The sequence below is a fragment of the Coccidioides immitis genome, assembly GCF_000149335.2.
Source record: "Coccidioides immitis RS genomic scaffold supercont3.1, whole genome shotgun sequence".
In the NCBI taxonomy this organism is placed as follows: Eukaryota; Fungi; Ascomycota; class Eurotiomycetes; order Onygenales; family Onygenaceae; genus Coccidioides; species Coccidioides immitis.
This window is the reverse complement of record NW_004504310.1, coordinates 3,016,205-3,034,209: the sequence shown is the minus strand read 5'-3', so window position 1 is coordinate 3,034,209 and position 18,005 is coordinate 3,016,205. Positions and strand designations below refer to the sequence as shown.

The following is an 18,005-nucleotide window of genomic DNA, read 5'->3' as shown; positions in this document are numbered from 1 at the left end:
TGTTTGTTTGTAGGGGAAAGAAAACAAATTGACCCAAAAAAAAAAAAAAAGAAAAAAAAGACTCAATCGCCTCCCCTGGAGGGACGTCGCTTGCGACATTGCCGAATACTGCGAAATTAAACGAGGACTGCAGAATTACATCCGGTTCTACGACGAGCAACAGCCATCCCCGTGGCTTGGGATGTGGTACAGCATGACAGTCAGAAGCGTCCTCCTCCGTAGCAAGGGAGAGGGGGGGGGGGGGGGGGGGGGGGGGGGGGGTTTCACAGCATCAGTTTCGCACAAGAGTTAAGCGGTTGTGTGGGAGAGTAGAACATGACGGCTACATAACAATCCAGAACCCAGAACACGTTGCTCAACTTGGTTGTCTTGCTCAATCAAACGGCGAATTGGACTGTTCATTGCTTTCTCCCAACCAATAGCCGACGATGCGAACGGCAGGATTGATTTCGGCTTGCAGCGGTGATTGCAGGGTTAAGTCCCAATTTGTTTAGTTAGCCAGCAGGGAGTATGGAGTCAAGTGCTGATACTTAACCCAAAATAATAATTATCATTATTTCAAATTCCAGCGCCTATCCGTAGTACAACAGAAAGGGTGAACTGACATTTAAGCCGACCTCATCTGCTCCTTGTGCTGGCTTACCGGCTTGAGGATTTCCGACCAAGGGACAGACTTGGGAATCCCGAGGAAACAGTGACTCGTCAACTCATCTCAGGCGATGGGGGTCAATGAGAGAAGACAGACAATGAGGACGGAGCACATATTGAAAGTATCCCCCCCTGGAGTTTGGACGTTCGTAGTCAGATGCTGCGTAAGAGTTGAGAATGCCAGAAACGCTCAAGGGAGCGTCGGCCTAACGCACGTCAAGGCACTGCAAAGTTTGACGATCCTCCTCCACGAGGCATTGCCAAGGCGCAGTTCCGCATCTTCACCCATCGCCATCATCAGCATTAATTACCATCCGGTCCGTGTCTCGATTCGTGTGTATGGTCGTGAGAGAGAGAGCGAGTGTGTGTGTGTGTGTCACTGAGAGGACTCCTTCTCATACCTTCCCAGTCAGCTGGCTCGTCCTTCCTGCAGCCAGTCCTTTTCTCGACTCGGGGTAATCCGTCCGTTCGGCAGAACCCTGGGCGATCTTCATGGTCTGGGCAAACTCTCTTGTGGTCAAGGCCGCCGCACTAAGTGAACAATTCCGGGTTCCAGTGTAATAATCGATATCCCGGTGTAGCAGCAAGGGCGGGGGTCAGTCAGACCAAGCGTTACTCCCTGTCTCCCCCGTTGTCGCTCTCGTCGCTGGCTGCGCACCCTCCCCGCCATGGCGATTGGTTCCTATTCCTTGTTCTGGGGCATGTCAGTGCTTTTCATGAGCCACAGCCCTCGTCTGGTGTGTGAGAAATGAAAAAGCAAACGTCCCCCATGCGCAGGTGAAATCACCATGCTCTCGTATCTCAGAATTATTCCTTTGCATTCTCTGTGCAGTTCCACAAAGCCTCTCTGTGGTTTATTCCTGATCCCATCAAGGCCGTGTGTGATCTGACGCGATCGTGCCTTGTTGGAACGACACGCCGGAGAATGTGAACGCTCCATCTATGGGCAATCATTACATTGCAATTCCAAGCAGAATGGCTCAAGATAAGCCTCGCGGCTTGGGGCCGCAATATCAGAAATTCTCTCCGGACGATTTTCCGGAAGAGCCGTCTCCAGGTAGCAATGAAATGTCTCTCGAGGAACCTGTCTATTCGGAGCCGGGGAGAGAGCGAGTCGGAGAGAATGTTTGGTAAGAGAGTCGTGGCCCTGCCTACAAATGCCCGACCATCACTGAGACAGCTTTTAGGAGAGTGTTAGGTGAAAGACAGATTAACGTGAGTATCGGCAATAATTTTTTTTTTTTCGAGGGGATCCGAACTTTGGAACTGATCCCACTATCTTCGCCATGTAGATGATTACTTTTTCAGGGTAAGCCAGAAAACTCCTGTTGCCAACACCCACAGGCTCCAACCTGCATGCTGACACTCACTCCTTTTCTAATAGCACAATTGGAAATGGTATGACACCGCGAATATTCCAGAAAGAACGTCTTATTGATTGAGATCCACGTAGGATTGTTTCTCGGGAGTGGTCGATCCCTTGCTGGCGCGGGCCCAGGCGGTGCCGTTGTCGCTTACCTGCTTATGGGCGCCGTTATATCAACAGTGATATCTTGTCTAGGCGAAATGACCGCGTTGATGCCCGTTAATGCCCCAGTCATGGAATTTCCCCGAAGATTTGTCGACAGAGGCGTCGGTTTTGCCGTCGGTTGGATGTATTGGTGAGGAAGCTATTCCGGAATTTGGTGAAGGGACAATTGCTTAACTGAAATATTCATGTTTAGGTTCGCATATGCTGTACTTGCTGCAGATCAATTGGTCGCGGCTACGAATTCTATTAAATTCCACTACGAAGATAAGCGAACGTACATTAGCTGGGTGGTTGGGGAGAATGTCCACTCAGCAGTCTGGATTACGCTTGTGCTTGTGATAGTGACCATGGTCAACATGTTCCCTGTCAAAGTCTTTGGGCAACTGGAGTATATCTTTGGGAGCATAAAGCTTACCTTTATTACCTTCCTCATTTTAATGAGCGTTGTGATTGACACCATGCAACGTGAGTCCCATTCTTTTCAAATCTGTGAAGGGCGTTACTGATATTACGAGGGCGCAGCTCGATCGAATGCATACTATGATAAACCATTGGGAACTAAATGTACGTTTCAGGAATTCACTTTCCTGTATAAAACATCACAGGAGGCTAATAGGTTTCTATAGACTGGGACGAGCCGTACGGCTTTTTCAACCGTAAGTTCCCGATCAAGAATGAGGATGGATCAGTACATATGATGACCGGTTCAATGGGGTCTCTACTCGGCATGTGGTGAGCTGTGAATCTTCTCTAGATATCCAACGAACTTTGATTGACCGTATGTCTCTAGGACAACCCTTACTAATGTCATTTTCTCCTACATTGGTATGGATATTGTCGCTGCGACGGCCGCGGAAAGCAAGGCCCTGGCAGACTCTGAAGCAATGAAAATGGCAACGCGAAAGATATCACTACGTATTATCACGCTTTACGCCTTAACTATGATAACTGCTTCGTTCACGGTCCCTCTTGATCATCCCTTCCTGAATGGAAAAGCACAGTCAGTTGGAGCGCAGACGATATTTGTCATAGCGGCCGTTGAAGCAGGGATGCCTGCTTTGGCTAACTTTTATAACGCCGTGTATTTGTTTTCGGCGTTTACCTGCGCCATCAATTCGATGTATGTGGCATCCAGAGTCTTGCATACATTGGCATTACGCGACCAAACCGGCCCCGAATGGATTACGAAGAGATTACGGCAGTGCCATGCAGGTGTGCCGATAAGGACTGTTCTTGTAACTGCTGCGTTGATGCTGGTGGCATATATGGGCCCCACTGGAGCCCCAGGAGAGGTACGCTCGTCGCGAAGTGTTTACCGTCTGTAACCAGACATGAGAATTGTCCAACTAATAAACGTATCAACAGAGACTGAGCGAACTCGCAGTAAATTGTACCGTTTCATGTTTAATTGTTTATGCAAATATCTGCGGGACCTATTTGTGCTTCTTTAGAACGTATATACTCCAAAGGATCGCCCTTTGTCGAACTCAGCTAACGGGTCCATAGGCTCCAAGATATTAAGGATTACAGTAATACCTCGGAGGCACAGGCGGCCTGCTATGACCGGAATCATCCAAGATACCCCTATAAGTCTCATGGACAGTGGCTAAAGGCACTATTTGGTCTAACTGCTTGTGTCATTCTCGTTCTATTTAATGGCATCGTATCCTTCTTAGAAACACCTTTCAACCCTCAAGGATTCATTGCTGCGTACATTGGTGTAAGTATACATCTTCCCTTCCTCATTCTTATGTTTCTACGATCGCTAAGTTAACGATGCCTTCGCAGCTCCCCGTTTACATACTACTCATCATAGGATACAAGATCAAAAAACACGGATTCAGATTTGATAACTGGGGCCCAGAGCGATCGAATGACCTCTCTAATGCGGTACAAGTGACAAGCGAGAAGAGAAAAGGAAGACTTGAATTCCCTGATGATGGATTCACTTCAGAAAATTTCCGTACATTCTTCCGCTGGGTATGGGCTTGGATGAAGTAATATCCCAGTATCGTCCTTTTTTTTAATTTTAATTTTCTATTTTTTTTCCCCTTCACTTCATCGGCGTCCATTTTGGTTTTGGTCGGAGGCTTATCTCTCTCTTTCTTCTTTGGTTGGATCTCCATTATTACAATCTACATCTTATTCATCGCAGGCATTTAGGCATGATACTGGGCGGAAAAGCAGGTTTTTTTTATCACGTACACGTTTGGAGCTACCTTTTTGATACCTTTGGCTAGCGGTCTTTTGGTTCTTGGGTTCTTTTGGGTTTTCATTGATGGCCAATACCTTGGATGCATACTAATACGCATAATACGACATCCTCAGTCGTGTAACTACTTTACAACAGATGATATACTGTTCGTGGCAAGGCTCTTGAAAGGCGATGAGATTACAAACCTGATTCACTGTCTCTCACTGCCTTTGGCGTGTATATGTATTGGTGGTCAGATCAGTCAAGGATTTGAAGGCGACTGGGGGCCAAAAGTAGAAGTTAAATATAGCAACGTCATCGGGCCACGGGAGAATCGAACAGGACGGGCTTGTCTTCGTACTTGATGTAACGACATCATGGGCCCCGGCTGGGGGTACACATACATTCACATTTTCGAGCTGACCACCACGACAGAAAGATATCAAGCTTGACTCATTCAGAACCTCCATGGGCATACGTGTGCGTATATCCCTTTTGATTCCTGCGACGATCGGGTCTACAGCACCCCCATGCGAAGATGGAAACGTTCTCTTCTCCCCTCTAATCTTACTCGCATCTCCTCAGAAGAGCGTCGGGATCACTGTGGGGTTCCCACCCATGCAGCCTCATTCTCCGGGGAACGAGATCAGACAAGACAAGCTTCCGAGAAATTATGATGCACATTTCTGATGAGCGAACACCAGCCAAGAAGATCGAGAAAAAGAAGATTCTTCTGCAAGTCTGACAAGAATCCCAGGAAGGAGAATATCCATGTTGCGTATGTATGCCAGGATAAGCCCGTCAAAACTCGGTAAGATCAATGTAACTGCAAGTTTGAACTTTCGCCGGATTCGGGTTAGAGGGCTTTTCTTCCCGGCAGCGCAAGCACCCTGGTGTGGAGGTGGCTCTTAATGACCTGTGAGATATTGACAAGGCCGGGAAAAGCGTTTATAGATGTTCCGAGGGGCATCGATGATGGCTCACTTTGGTGCCCAGGAACATTCGGGGCGAAGCTTTGACGGTGATGGTCATTAATTAACTACTTATTGGGGAGCTGTAGGGACAAATTCTCCGAGACTGTCGTCGCCTTCCCTGATTCTTTATATGTGTGGTTATACGGAGTTCAAGGTCAAATGGCTGCCTGCTGATCGTGATTCAGATTTGAACTGGCGATTAACTCCAATCACGGGATCATTACTAGTTAATTAACGAGCTAATTCAAAGGTATAGGAAGGCATGTGAAGTGGATTTACATTCAACGGAGCTGCCAAGATCGTCACATCACGAAGAAGGGAACCAATACGCAAACTACGCCATTGAGCCATCTCTTCAGTGTCAAAATCCTCCCTGCGTTAGTCGTCTGAATCGCAATTGGCGGCGAAGTTGACTGGTCGCCTGCGGGCGGTTCGACCGAAGCGCTCGTTGCAGGTCCTTCAGGAACCTCTGGCTCATCGCCTGGTGGAGAAACAGGTGGCGTTCTAGGTGCTGTAGGTGATGGGGGCGTTTCAGGCGGGTTTTCTGGCCCATTGGATTCTAGAGGCGGTTGCGTATAGGATTGCTCTGGCGGAGGCTCGGGCAGGTCTTCAGGAGGATTATGAGGGAGGTCCTTTGGTGGATCTCCTGGGGCGCTGGGTGTGCTCGTCTGTTTCGATGAAGGCTGGGCTGTCTCGGCTTCCGTCTGGTTTATTTCAGTTTCGGGGCACACAGTTGTTGTAACCGTGCTTCCTTCAATAATAGTAGTGATCACGGTCTCACTCGGTGTAGGAATTCTGGTAACAGTAGTTTCGGGGCAGTAAGTTGTAGTGAGAGTGGTTCCATCAACTGTGGTCGTAACCGTCGTAGTGCTGGGAGGTCGGGAAGCTGTGGAGGGTGCAGGGACCCTTTCGTGTTTCCACGAAGAGGCAACGAGGTGAGAATCCTCTGTTTCTGCAATGAAAGAGGCACCGTATATGGCCTCGTCTGAATGAAAGGAAAGCTGATAAGTTGTCTCGGATATTGGCTTCGAAGACCTAAAGGAGCAGTAAGCTTCTGAGCTGAAATACTACCTGTCACCCTTTCACTTACGCTGCATATTCATAACCTTGGTTGTTTATCACAAAAACATTTGTAATTTGTGAATTCTTCGGAAAAGATACCATGACGCGATGCCTAAAATAAGCATAGTGAGACCAAGGTTTTGGGTTTAGCTGTAATTGCAGACACAATACTCACGATCCAGCTTCCACATCCCCTAGAGCGATCACAAGTCTTCCGGTGTTTCGGGCTGCATCTGGTGGATAGAATATCCCCTTTGAATCTGTGAGGATATCACGCTTCCCAAAGCGATTGCACTTAGGAATATCATCTTCATGAACCACATCGCAGTCAATACCTGTGATTTTCATATAATACTTATCACCTTTCTTCAATTTATAATCTCGGTAGAAAGCTTTAAGGTAATCACCCTGTGCACCATTCTGGAAGGCCACAATACATCCAACATGTGCATGTGGACCACCTTCAACCGTTGAAGAAAACGGGTATTCATCGCAGGAAAGTGGGAATCCTTTATTTGCGCCATGCGACTTTGTCTGGCCTATATCTAGTTCAGTTTTGATCATATTCTGTTGAGTCTATGACATACCTTTGCAACAATCTCCACCTTTACATTGTGTCTGCTGACGGTTCTGGCTTCTAGCGCCGGCATAAGTTAGAATTTCCCCATTTACTGGTGCATTACGTTTTCGAAGTCCTTGGTGATTTGGTAGTTAGTTAACTGAAACACAGGAAATACTTTCTTTAGTCAATCCTCACCTAGACACATATTCTCAACAAGCTATTATAGTTAGCACGCAGTATGTGAGCTTGAACAACATGTGACGTACATCATCTGTGAGGTCACGAGCCCAGTTAAAGATAAGCGTAGGGATAGCACTAGCAGTACTTGTAGGGGTTTCAGTCCGGTCATCAGTTACTGTTACTGACAATGATGAACCCTGTCCTGTTGAACTATCCGACGTTGTTATCGATGGAAACGTTCTAGTCCCAGTTTGTTTGCTATAGAGACCAGTCAGTCAAGAGCTTGCCAAAGTCCACCCAGGTGTGGTTTCAGACCTCTCCGATGATGTACGCGAAGGGTTGGATTTTGTCGGCTCTTCCGTAGTCTTCGAGGGTGTTTCGTCGGATTTGGTTGGTCTAGTCTGAGTTGAATGCTCACGACTCGTCGACGATTTCTCAGGCTCAGTCAACGTAGGCTCGTCCGAAGGCCGAGACGTTGGTTTCGTAGACTTAGTCGGTTTGGAAGTTGGCTTTGTCAGAGTCGGTTTCGTTTTTGTTGGTTTTGTCAATGTGGGTTTGCTCGACGATTTGGTGGGCTTCTGCGTGGGAGACTTCGATGGCGTGCCGCCGCCCTTTGTCTCGCTCGGCTTGGAGCCGCTTTTGGTCGCACCGTCTTTCAGGCAGTATCCACGTTGGGCGCTGCATTGCGATCCCTTAGGGCAACCTTCCAGATTGAATTTTAGTAAGAATATTTAAGAATTTCCCGGAATTTCGACATACACCACCCGTTGCATGCAACAGCATTGGGCGCACAGCAAGTGTTCCCGTTGAAACATTTTGAACCACTTCGGCAACAGCCGTTGCCGCAGCACGTTGTTCCTCTCGGACAACTCGTTCGTGACGGAGCTGGGCAGCAAAAATGACTAGGGATCTTGCACCTTGTCGGGTTTGATGGTCCACACGCATTCATACCACGAGGGCAGCAAAAGCGATTCGGCTGGCATACTGGATGGGCAGGATCACAGCAAAATCCGGGACACTAGACTTCGTTAATGATGTTCCAGCCGTCACACAAGATATCAAACCTTACACATGTATTGCCAATTGGACAGCACATTCGACCGCATAGTCCTTGAGAATAAACAAGTATTAGATTTTATTTCCATATCTTTGATAGCAGTTATTTTAACTTGCGGTAATCAGCCGCACAACTCACTCGTTCCCGGTGGGCAGCGAACCTGCCGTTTACTGATAGCATTTTCAAACAGATCAGATCCATCCAAGATTGGAGAGCCGAGCCCCTGCTCCCCATCAACAACCGTGATGTTAGACTCTGTCAAAGGTAAGTATCCTTCTTCGAAGATCTGGGCGCTGCTGCTTCTCAGCAGGAAGCCCAATATCAAAGCCAAGGCAATGCGTGCCATATCGCCGGTGTGCGACCAGCTTCAGGATCGTGGGGGGAATACACTCTGAAGCGTTGCAAAAAATGATCGAACATGATGGACGAATATATACCGCCCCGTATTAATCAATTGAACGGCGCGCCCCAGGTTACCTCTTAAAGTCGCGCTCTCATTCCGTCAGAGAACCATTTTGCCAAGGCATGGTGATAATGTCCCGCATACGAGCTCCAACCGTCTCAGCGGAGACGCTTCAACTGGGGCTCAGGCCGATCAAAGCACAGGAGTCCTCCACTACTCCGTACTGGTGCTATAATCGCGCACCCTACGAGACTCATGTCCTCAAACGCGAAATCACGCGTGGGGTATAGTGTTGGTAAAAAAAGTAGAGAGGAGAAGATCATCTGGAGCTGCTCCTGAAGACTGGAAAATGCCTTGCGACAGAGACAGCCTGCCACGGCGTGGAGAAGTTTGAGTGCGGAGAGTTTCTAGGCGATCCTTGGGTTCAGCTCTTCTGGTCCCTGAGCCAAGCCCCTTTTTTTTTAACTCTGTACGGAGCACGGAGTACGAAGTAGTTGGATAAATAACTGGTCCACCGGACCACCACCGCCTCTACCTCGTATCTCTAGTTGCGGGATCCTCCATCAAAGTCCATCAAGCCGCACCCATGATGGGCTTTCTGGAGTTGTGAAATATTATATTCCGTCTTTGGAAATAGTATACTCCGTGGAGATTGGCGCGAATGAGTTTTGGGTTGGACCATTGGGAACGGTTGCTAGACTGGATACGAAGCTCTACCCAGCTCCCTCTTTTTCTTCAATTTGGAATGTCATTGCGCCGCATCTCGGAATATCGAGTCCGTCACATGAAATCTTTGAACCACCTGTTCCGCCAAAGAAGAGATGCTCCTCATTTGCGTGTCGCTCTCAACCCACATTATTTGTCATTGCCCCATCGTCCACGCCCCACTGCGTTTTCCTTGTGGGCGGAGTTCTATTTTCGGCTCCTCAGCGGCTTGTCGAAAAATAAGTGCTTTGAGCCGCATTTGGACCGTAATTCAACCTGAATGAAGAAATATGTCTTTTGTTAACTCGGATACAATATATTACCTTTATGCCTTCTCGCTGTTCAACTTAAAAATCAATAGTACGGAGGGCAGTATATACATACATGCATGCATAGACGTAGGAAATCCTTGCAAGACAGATAAAGAATGTGCTCAATCAGACACGCACGACATTTCGATACGTAGTAACCAGGATACTGGAAAAGCTCTCGAATTATTATGGATAAAGGAAAATAAAAGGCTGAGGCTCCGAATTGGTATTGGAATGAAAAGACAATGGAGGTGTCGAGGAGGAACAAAAGAAAACAAGGGTATTATTAAAAACATAGTTATATGAACTTCATCCACTCCGGAAAAAGGAATAATCATACGCTGTCCGCTGTCGTGGAGCAAAAATGGATGAGATACCACTTAGGGGAGCGTTTTGAATGAATGTTTTTAGTTACTATATGGTAGTTAGTAAAAAAGACTTGGATGACAGGAAAAGGTTAACCTACTATATTTCCAAAGGGGAGATTTGATCGAGTGTATATAGCCAATTACCCCCTTGCTCTTCGCGCTCGAGCCTGTACGTGGCGTCAGTCAGGTATGAACATATCTATGGGGGAAAAGGGGTACACACCACTCGTACGGCCACAACACCAAATGACCTTGCACCATGCCGAGCAACTCTTCTGCCTCGTGCATGCTGATGATGTCGTCCGATGCATGGAACTCGCGCTTAGAACTACGTGTTGTTCCTCTCCGTCTCCGCCGTTGAGATAGAGAACCATTCAAGGCGAGTGCATCAGGGTATCCATTTGTCTGAGCGCCCGATCGCTGACGTTCTAATGCCTTATCGACATCAGGAAACGCCACCGACGGTTCTACATTTCCGCTGGACTGAGAGGATTTCGTCTCCACAGCCTTCAAAGCTTCCTTCTCTCCCAAAGTTTCTACTTTGGCGAGCTCCTCTTGTTGCCGTTCAATCTGAGCTCGATTGGCTTCAGCAGCCCATTGTTTGAGGCTGTCCTCAGCAGAGGCTTCGTTTGATAAATGATTCGCGACCACTTGTTTTGCCTCGCTACCAATCTTTTCGACGTCGTGCCCAACCTTGCCCACTGTAGAAGTAACACCCGCTCCTGGAGGGCCACTCTGGAGTTTGGACCCGCCGCTGGGCTGCAGATGTGGCGCATTTTCATCGTAAAAGTAATTATTCTGCATATCAGCGAATCGTTCGGCGTAGGCAGTATATTCCTTGTATTCCTTCCACGACTTGACTTCGCTGTCCGGCATGCATCGGAATACCATGCGGAATACTTTGGTGTTGTTTTCTGCTATGGCCTGCCAAGTATCGAGGTAAAAGGCATCGCAAAGAGGGTCCTTCATGCAGTCCTTGTCAATAATAGGACGAGCGGACGCGGGTAACATAAGATGGCAATTGTTAGATTGCGTCAATGGATTAGCTTGCGTAGGTTGGTTAGATGCAGCATCGTCATTATGAAACGCCATCTGCTGCTGGTTCAATACATCAGCAGGACTGTTGGCAGCTTCAAGGATGGATGGATGGTCCTCTTCTTGCGTGTTTAGCTCGGATGGGGTTGGCAGGCGTGAGTCGCTACGCTGTTTGGAATCTTTTTGCAGCTTTTGCTTCTCGTTCACATCTACCTCCTTCAAATATTCAACGTTGTCTTGCCCAAGGAACGAGTCTCGGCCAGTAATTTGCCCAGCTTCATGCAGAATTTGCATCTGATCCACCCCAAAGCCTTCCAGATCCTTTCGATGGCTAGCATTTCTGGTGACCCTAGCGTCTGCCGTAAGTTTTCTGTTTGACTTAAGATTAGGATTGTTCGCCTGCTCCCAGTCAACGTCGTGGTTGAAACTATGCATATCTTCTGATCGAGCAAGGAATTCATCTTGGAGCCGATGCCTTCGCTCCAATATTTCTCTTTCGTCCTCCCTCTCGCCCCAATTATCAGTGTCCCGTGGGCCTTCGCTCGCACATGAGTCACTATTCTCCTGTCGGGACTTTCTTGACTCGACTTCACCTCCCATTTCTTGCTCCATAATTTCATCAACATCGACGCCGAGATGTTCTCTCATTAAACGCATTCGCAAAGTATGCGGGAAGCGACCAACTAAATATGGTTTGCCAGCCATCGTGGACCAAATCAAATCCGTATCCCGAACGATTGCTGCGCATTCCGAATCCCTAGAACCAAGCATAGACCGTTCATTAATATTAGCGGATCCGATTATCGCAACTCGATCATCCACGATCATGCACTTTGCGTGAATATAAAGCTGTTCAGTGACAAAGTGTTTTCTTGGTCCAATACGACCCCAAGATCTTAAACTAAAAAATTGGATATAATCCTCAGGCTCGATACCTTGAGCCCGTAGTCTGCCAAATATGGATGTTTCGCCACGGCATATACTCCGATACTGGCATTGCATGATCAACCGAACACTGGTGCCGCCTTCCGTGTCAACGGTATTCTGGAAACCAGGCATTAGCGGAATCAATATAACTGCACGCCAATCCTCCTCATTTCTGGCGGCACGGACAATCCGCTCGACTAGAGCGTCTCCAATAAGGTTTTCGATTTTCTTTCCCTCGACTTCGCAACTGCTCACAAAAAACTGGTTTTCGATATAAACGAAATGCTCAGATTTTTCAATCATTTTGACATATGCGTTCATAATACTATGCTCTGTAACTTCGGGAGTTCCGGTTGACCACGTACTGCTTGATCGTAAAACTTGCACTTCGCAGCTACCATCTAAGCCAAGTGCCTCTAAATCCGCGGGGTTAAAGTCTGGTGGTGGTAATAAAAATGGAGTCGGCCTTGTTGGCTTCCGTTGGCGAAGGATGTAGTTCCATCTCTGCACAAAATGGCGAGTCAAGTCTCGAGCTGGCTGGCCAACAACGTGCATGGCAATATCATGCCAGGGCATCCTCGGTACCACTTCGCGATCATACATTTCTTCGTATGGCTTGTCAAGGTCATAGAAGTCCTGCACCCTCGGATTGGAATAGTCCTTGCCGGGCCACAGCTGACAATGATCCGCATCCTTTGGAGCATCGGTCAACTCAAAGCCCGTCAGTTTATCATCAGTAAGTAAATGTTGCGGAGTGTCCCATCGACCGAAGCAAAGATCGATACCTCCGATAAAGGCTAGCGTGTGGTCAATAATGCATAGTTTTTCATGATGGGCCCAAAAGAACGTATTCTGTCTGAATTGATTCGGCGATCGCTGCACGAAAACATTCGGATGTAGGTCCAAAAGGGAGAATTTCGAGTACTCGGAATCAATAGGAATAGCAGAATTGATATTTCGATACATGATAACAAATACTTTCACTCCTTCTTGGGCCTTTCGTTGAAGCAGGCGATCTAGTCGCCATTTTTGGCTGATGGCAGCTGGTCGCCGCATATAAAGTTCCGGGCTTAGCCACCAATCATGGATGTAAATAACATCCTTAGCTTGGTTTATTGCACGGGATACCACCCACATGTAATCACGCCCGTCAACCAGCCACTGTGCGAAGCACTTTGTCCGAACGGGTGCGAAGCTGTCGAAACGATTGGGCTTGGACCAAGGTGTACTCTCGATCATAAAGCGTATAGAATCCTCAAATTGGTGAAGCTGGCGTTCGTTTCTAGCTAGAAGTCTTAATTTGCGTTCGGAATTTTGCAATTTAAGTGTATGGTGCTGCGGATGGGCAGCAGATTCCTTCGCGGATTTAGCAATCTCTTTGGGCTTCTTGTCTCTGAGGCGTCCCTTTTTGGCCTGAATTTGGAAAAAAGGGTCCACTAAAAAGACATCATATATGTGCATTTCTTCAGGCGAATCCACACATACAACATAACTATGCCGGACCAGGAACCACTTTGGTGAATGTCGCGATTTTATCATGGAAGGATTTAATGCACTTCTAAAGTCCAACCCTTTAGAAGACTGAATTATCAGGAAGCCTTCCTTACCATGATAGCTTCCTTCTGCGGCGAGCCGAACTCCCAACGCAGACAGTTCTAGAAATTTGCAAAGACGATTACTATCAGGGCGGAATATGAGGAAACGAATCATCTTCTGTAAGTAGTTTTCAAGTTTCTTGCGTTGCTTCTCGGGGTAAGACTCTCTTTTGGGTGCCCCAGAAGCTGTAGCGTCTGCGACGCCATCAAGATTAGTGACAGGAGCATTCCCATCTGGTGGAGATGCAAGACTTGACTGCCGGCGAGAAATTGCAAAAGAGGAGCGTCGCTTTTTCTTCTTCGATGGCCTTTCATTTCCACTAGTGGCATCGGCAGCCGTGTCATCGCCAGGATCTTCTTCCTCGTCCTCAGCATCGCTATCCAGGCCCCTTACCCCTCGCAGATATGGAAAAGCACTTCTCGGGAAATGCGGTAAAGTATGCCCGGATTCCTGACTTCTGAGATGAATGTACTTTTGGGTGCCGATTTGAAGCTTGTACTTTATGTGTAGATTTGCAAAGTCCTTGAGTGTTCTGTTGATAACCCATTTCATGCGCGTCATTCCGCTACCATATTCTAGCTCAATCCGAAAAACCAAGTGGCGATCACCAGAATGGGAGTCAAAATGGCTGTCAGTTATGCGAACTTTTAACTGCTCAAGGAGTATGGGTATGCGTCTACTCCCATGCTCGTCTCTTTGAAACATACTTGCAAGGAGCAAAGCAGCAGGAACGCCTGATGTTAGTTCTGCTAAAAGCTCTGCTGATTTTACGTGATCAACGGTGGGCTCAGGCTTCTTTCTTTGACCGATCATTTTCAGTCCTGCTTTGATCTGGCGCCATTTTTGGGCGCTGAGGCTAGTTCCACGTTCAGCCTTGTGTCTTCTCCAGGCCGCAGTAATTCCCTCGGCACCCTCTGATGGGTTTCCAAACCCGGTGAGTCGTCGTAGATTACTAGGTCTCCTTTCATCCTGAGAGTTCCGCCCTTCCTGACGAAGCGTTCCACCGTAACTTAGGCCACGAGCACTTTGTAGCCACCCACTTCTGCGACGCCACATCGAGTCCCGTTTTAGCCTATCCCGGCCTTCATCTTCAGATACACCTTCCCGCCCATGGTATTGTACAGATGACATAGTGGCTCGCCGAGCCAGCGGGTTCGGATTATAATCTTCAGGAGGGGAAAATGAGTTAGAACCAGGCAATGGGGACCGCTCGGTGGTCTTTGGAGAAGAAGGCTCAGTACGCGGGCCTGCGTCTCCGGGCAACCGTCCTCTAAATTTCATTTTTCGCTTTTTGCGTGTCTTATTCTCTTCTGAGCTTGATTCTCCATCAGCATCGGCCTCGCTACCATCCTCCACACTTCTAGGAAACCGAAACTGCGCTCTCTCTGACAAAGGCACCGAAGATTCGCCCCCATATCTGCTATCACTTGGCTCGCCTCCAACCGTAGCACCGCTTGCCGATCTTGAATGGGTCGGAAACGAGGGGTATGCAGCGAGAGCTCTCAGTTTTGAAAGAAACGAGTGACCACGGCGATCCGGTGTCGACACCTCCCAATCATCTGGGGCTGCTAACGATGAGGCTCTCGATTGAGTAGTATCTTGGGCTTCACGCTCTGTACCTGTTCTAGCAAATTGGACGCTTCGACGCCTTGGTGTGGTCATGCCGTCGATTGAAGGGGGATGGTGGCTAATCGGCTTGTTAGACGGTTGTACCGAGGCCGATTCCGTCTTGACGTTGGCTCTACTTTCAGATTCCCCGAGGGTGGGTGGACTTCTCGAGTCGACATTAAGAAGTGGTTCGTTGGGCTTTATTCCTGGGATACCCCGTACGTTTTCGGTGCCGTGGGCGATACTCCTCTCAGGGGCGAGTCTCTCTGCATTTTCGTCGGGGGAAGGGCGTTCTGAAATAATAGGAACTATGTTCGCCGTAGAAGTGTTCGGGGGCTCTGTCATTTTCAATAGTCTCAATGGGCTGTTATAGTCCGATGTTGTGGCCGACCTGACACTGGTTATTGTGGCATGTTGTTGTTCGGGGCCACAGGGTGTTGGTGATCTAAAATTGTTTTGGTTCCGATAAATTCACACCAGTCCACAGGTCATGGTGCTATCAATTCGGGTGAGATAGGGAGAAGATCAATCCCACTAGAGCATTCCGTGCATCAGGATTGCAAGAATGAATTGAGGAATGTTTAGGAGTTCCAAGCTTAGGTTTGGAGTGCTGACACGCTTTGGAGAAAAAGGAGCATCATCACCGTCCCAATGCTTGGCACATGTGTGCACAGTCGTGTTGGCCCACAAGAACCCCCCTGGACAAAAGTTACTATCACCATTCTTATCAAAAATTCTTTTGAGTTTATGCTTTGTGGTGATGTTCATTCCATATTTATTAGCTACATCCTCTAAACAGGAACTTGTCCCCTACATTCATAAGTAATTAGTCTCACTTGTTCTTCATTTGGACCCGACGCTTTGTATTTTTACATGCGGAGTACTGGCAAATGAAATGCGCTCTACAAGATCTTGTGCTTGAGGTTCTTCATATCCGGAGCCGCCATCTGCTCTACGGTCAGAATAATGTCCGGTTCAATGGCCGTAATGTCCCTGGCTTACGAAAATATCTGTCCGAGGTATTCGAATCGAGGCCATAAACGAGAAAGAACTCATTGAGGTGTGCCAACCCTAATCGAAAGAAAGCACCCACGCCAGATTGCATGCAAATAACAAAATGCAGGTTCAAGTTGTAAAATCATAATCTTGACAGTGCCTTTGAGCGCAAATTGTCTCTAGCATTAAACATTTCTTCACTGTTAGCGTCTCGAAGCATGTCCATTTTTCCTCTGGCCCATGAAGCTAAAGAAGAAGGTTGGTTCCCCATGTTGGATTCTACAACCCTCATCATGATTATCACGCCAGTAATCTGGATTGTCGCCCCATCGGAGGTTCTTCGTTGCATTCATACCGTCAATGCATAAACCCTCAAAATACCCACTCGTCTTTCTTCGCGCGTGCATCACAGCAACTTTCCAATCACGGACACAAAGACAACGTCGGTTGAGATCAGTCCGCTTCTTTGGTGTTTGACTCTGCGCAGAATTGGATTTGGTATCCACGGCATGTGCATTAGACACCCTGGGACGACTCTCCGGCCCCATACTGGCATTTCGAAAGTTTTCCAGCCGGTCAAGGATGGTGACAATACTAGTTCTATAAACATTGTCTTCCAATGGCCACACACAGATTCTAGTAAGCTCGCGCAGATACCTAAACATTGTACCCTCTTTACAATCGCATCTAGCCTCTTCAATAATATGGTTCATGTGAGAGAACAGCTCGCGTCGGAGAATATTACGCAGACGACCTTTGGCTTCATTGAGTTGTTCTGGGGTTTCATCGTTAGTAAACTCTATTTCTTGAGAAATAATTGAGCGAATTTAATGTCATTAAACCTGAGAGGACTTACGGATTATTTTTTGTGGTAAGTAACTATAACCGGTGCGCAATAGGGCAAAGTTCCGTGATGTGATCCGAGAATCCATATACAAGATGTTTTGAAAGAAATTGAAACCCCCTAGCAAAGTTGAAAGCGTAACAAGGTAATAGCAGCTGGCGGTAGACACAAAAGTCCTCATCTTGCTCTTGCCCCTGTATTTTCTTGTCGAACCAAGCCCCAAACCAAGATTGAAGTTGTTTTAGGTCAAAGTCTTACTTGTCGCCCGCCACGATCATATGCCACACTTGGGCTATGGAGACTTCATGATCTGGCACTTGCGAGAGGGTGGAGTGGAACAGTCTGAACCAGAGTTCCATGCTCTTGATGTTGTCCTCTTTTAGAGAGATCGAATCACCACAGGACTCAGCGCATGCTCCGTTGAACATATTCTGAAAGTAATCACTATTTTCGATTAACTTAAGCTTCTCAACCCGAAATAAAACGGTCTATTCGAGAATGGCTCCGGCCATGCGAGGTCCATCTATTTCGATGGCACCATTGACCTTCTCCCCGCCATATTGTGTCACGGAAACCGTAAGATCGCCAGGGTAGGCGAGGAAAATGCGTCCTTTGGTAGCCATGTGCCAATATTCCAGAACAACAAGCCAGCTACCCCTGTAAGAATATAGGGATGGAGAGGGTTAGATGTGAGAGAGAATGTGTGAGGAAGAGGGCTAGACGAATTACATAAAGTGAGGGGGAGACAAAAAGTGAGATAAACACAAGCACAATTGTAATTTTTGTTAGCAGGATCTTTTGGTATCAGTAAGGTCTGTGGAAAATTGATAAGCAGGGAGTCAAGGCGACCTTCTTTCCCACAATGAAACCAGGGCATTGTCAAGACTCAAGAGTGGATGTAGCAGAACCAGGACTCACGCTGAGAAAACAGTGTCAAAATGAACCCAGGAGTTCCCTTTCCAGTTAAGAATAGCTTTGCTATACAGCTGAAGCCTAATTGTCAC

The 18,005-nt window shown here is 47.5% G+C and overlaps 4 protein-coding genes across 4 annotated transcripts; 1 reads left to right on the top strand and 3 right to left on the bottom strand.

The window, feature by feature from the left end:
* Window positions 1-1,590: 1,590 nt before the first annotated feature.
* CIMG_12721 (amino acid transporter) lies at window positions 1,591-4,237 on the top strand (the record flags this gene model as incomplete). The annotated part of the gene is made up of 12 exons (XM_001248300.2): window positions 1,591-1,778; window positions 1,836-1,863; window positions 1,941-1,957; window positions 2,033-2,046; window positions 2,102-2,309; window positions 2,373-2,644; window positions 2,702-2,743; window positions 2,806-2,911; window positions 2,970-3,471; window positions 3,545-3,633; window positions 3,686-3,899; window positions 3,968-4,237. 12 exons carry the CDS (start codon window positions 1,591-1,593, stop codon window positions 4,178-4,180), a joined length of 1,893 nt encoding a protein of 630 aa, XP_001248301.2. The 3' UTR covers window positions 4,181-4,237.
* Window positions 4,238-5,316: 1,079 nt separating this feature from the next.
* On the bottom strand, window positions 5,317-8,554 carry CIMG_02073 (prp 8 CRoW domain-containing protein; the record flags this gene model as incomplete). The annotated part of the gene is made up of 11 exons (XM_001248301.2): window positions 5,317-6,382; window positions 6,438-6,521; window positions 6,585-6,943; window positions 6,997-7,046; window positions 7,167-7,188; window positions 7,238-7,409; window positions 7,467-7,843; window positions 7,911-8,036; window positions 8,103-8,169; window positions 8,221-8,261; window positions 8,369-8,554. The coding sequence occupies 11 exons, from the start codon at window positions 8,552-8,554 to the stop codon at window positions 5,650-5,652; spliced, it is 2,217 nt and encodes a 738-aa protein (XP_001248302.2). The 3' UTR covers window positions 5,317-5,649.
* A 1,206-nt stretch (window positions 8,555-9,760) lies between these two features.
* On the bottom strand, window positions 9,761-15,506 carry CIMG_02074 (phospholipase D1; the record flags this gene model as incomplete). The annotated part of the gene is made up of 3 exons (XM_001248302.2): window positions 9,761-10,041; window positions 10,094-10,162; window positions 10,219-15,506. 3 exons carry the CDS (start codon window positions 15,504-15,506, stop codon window positions 10,035-10,037), a joined length of 5,364 nt encoding a protein of 1,787 aa, XP_001248303.2. The 3' UTR covers window positions 9,761-10,034.
* Window positions 15,507-16,360: 854 nt separating this feature from the next.
* Window positions 16,361-17,624, bottom strand: CIMG_02075 (uncharacterized protein; the record flags this gene model as incomplete). The annotated part of the gene is made up of 4 exons (XM_001248303.2): window positions 16,361-16,932; window positions 17,014-17,195; window positions 17,260-17,489; window positions 17,547-17,624. 4 exons carry the CDS (start codon window positions 17,622-17,624, stop codon window positions 16,361-16,363), a joined length of 1,062 nt encoding a protein of 353 aa, XP_001248304.2.
* Between the last annotated feature and the right edge of the window lie 381 nt (window positions 17,625-18,005).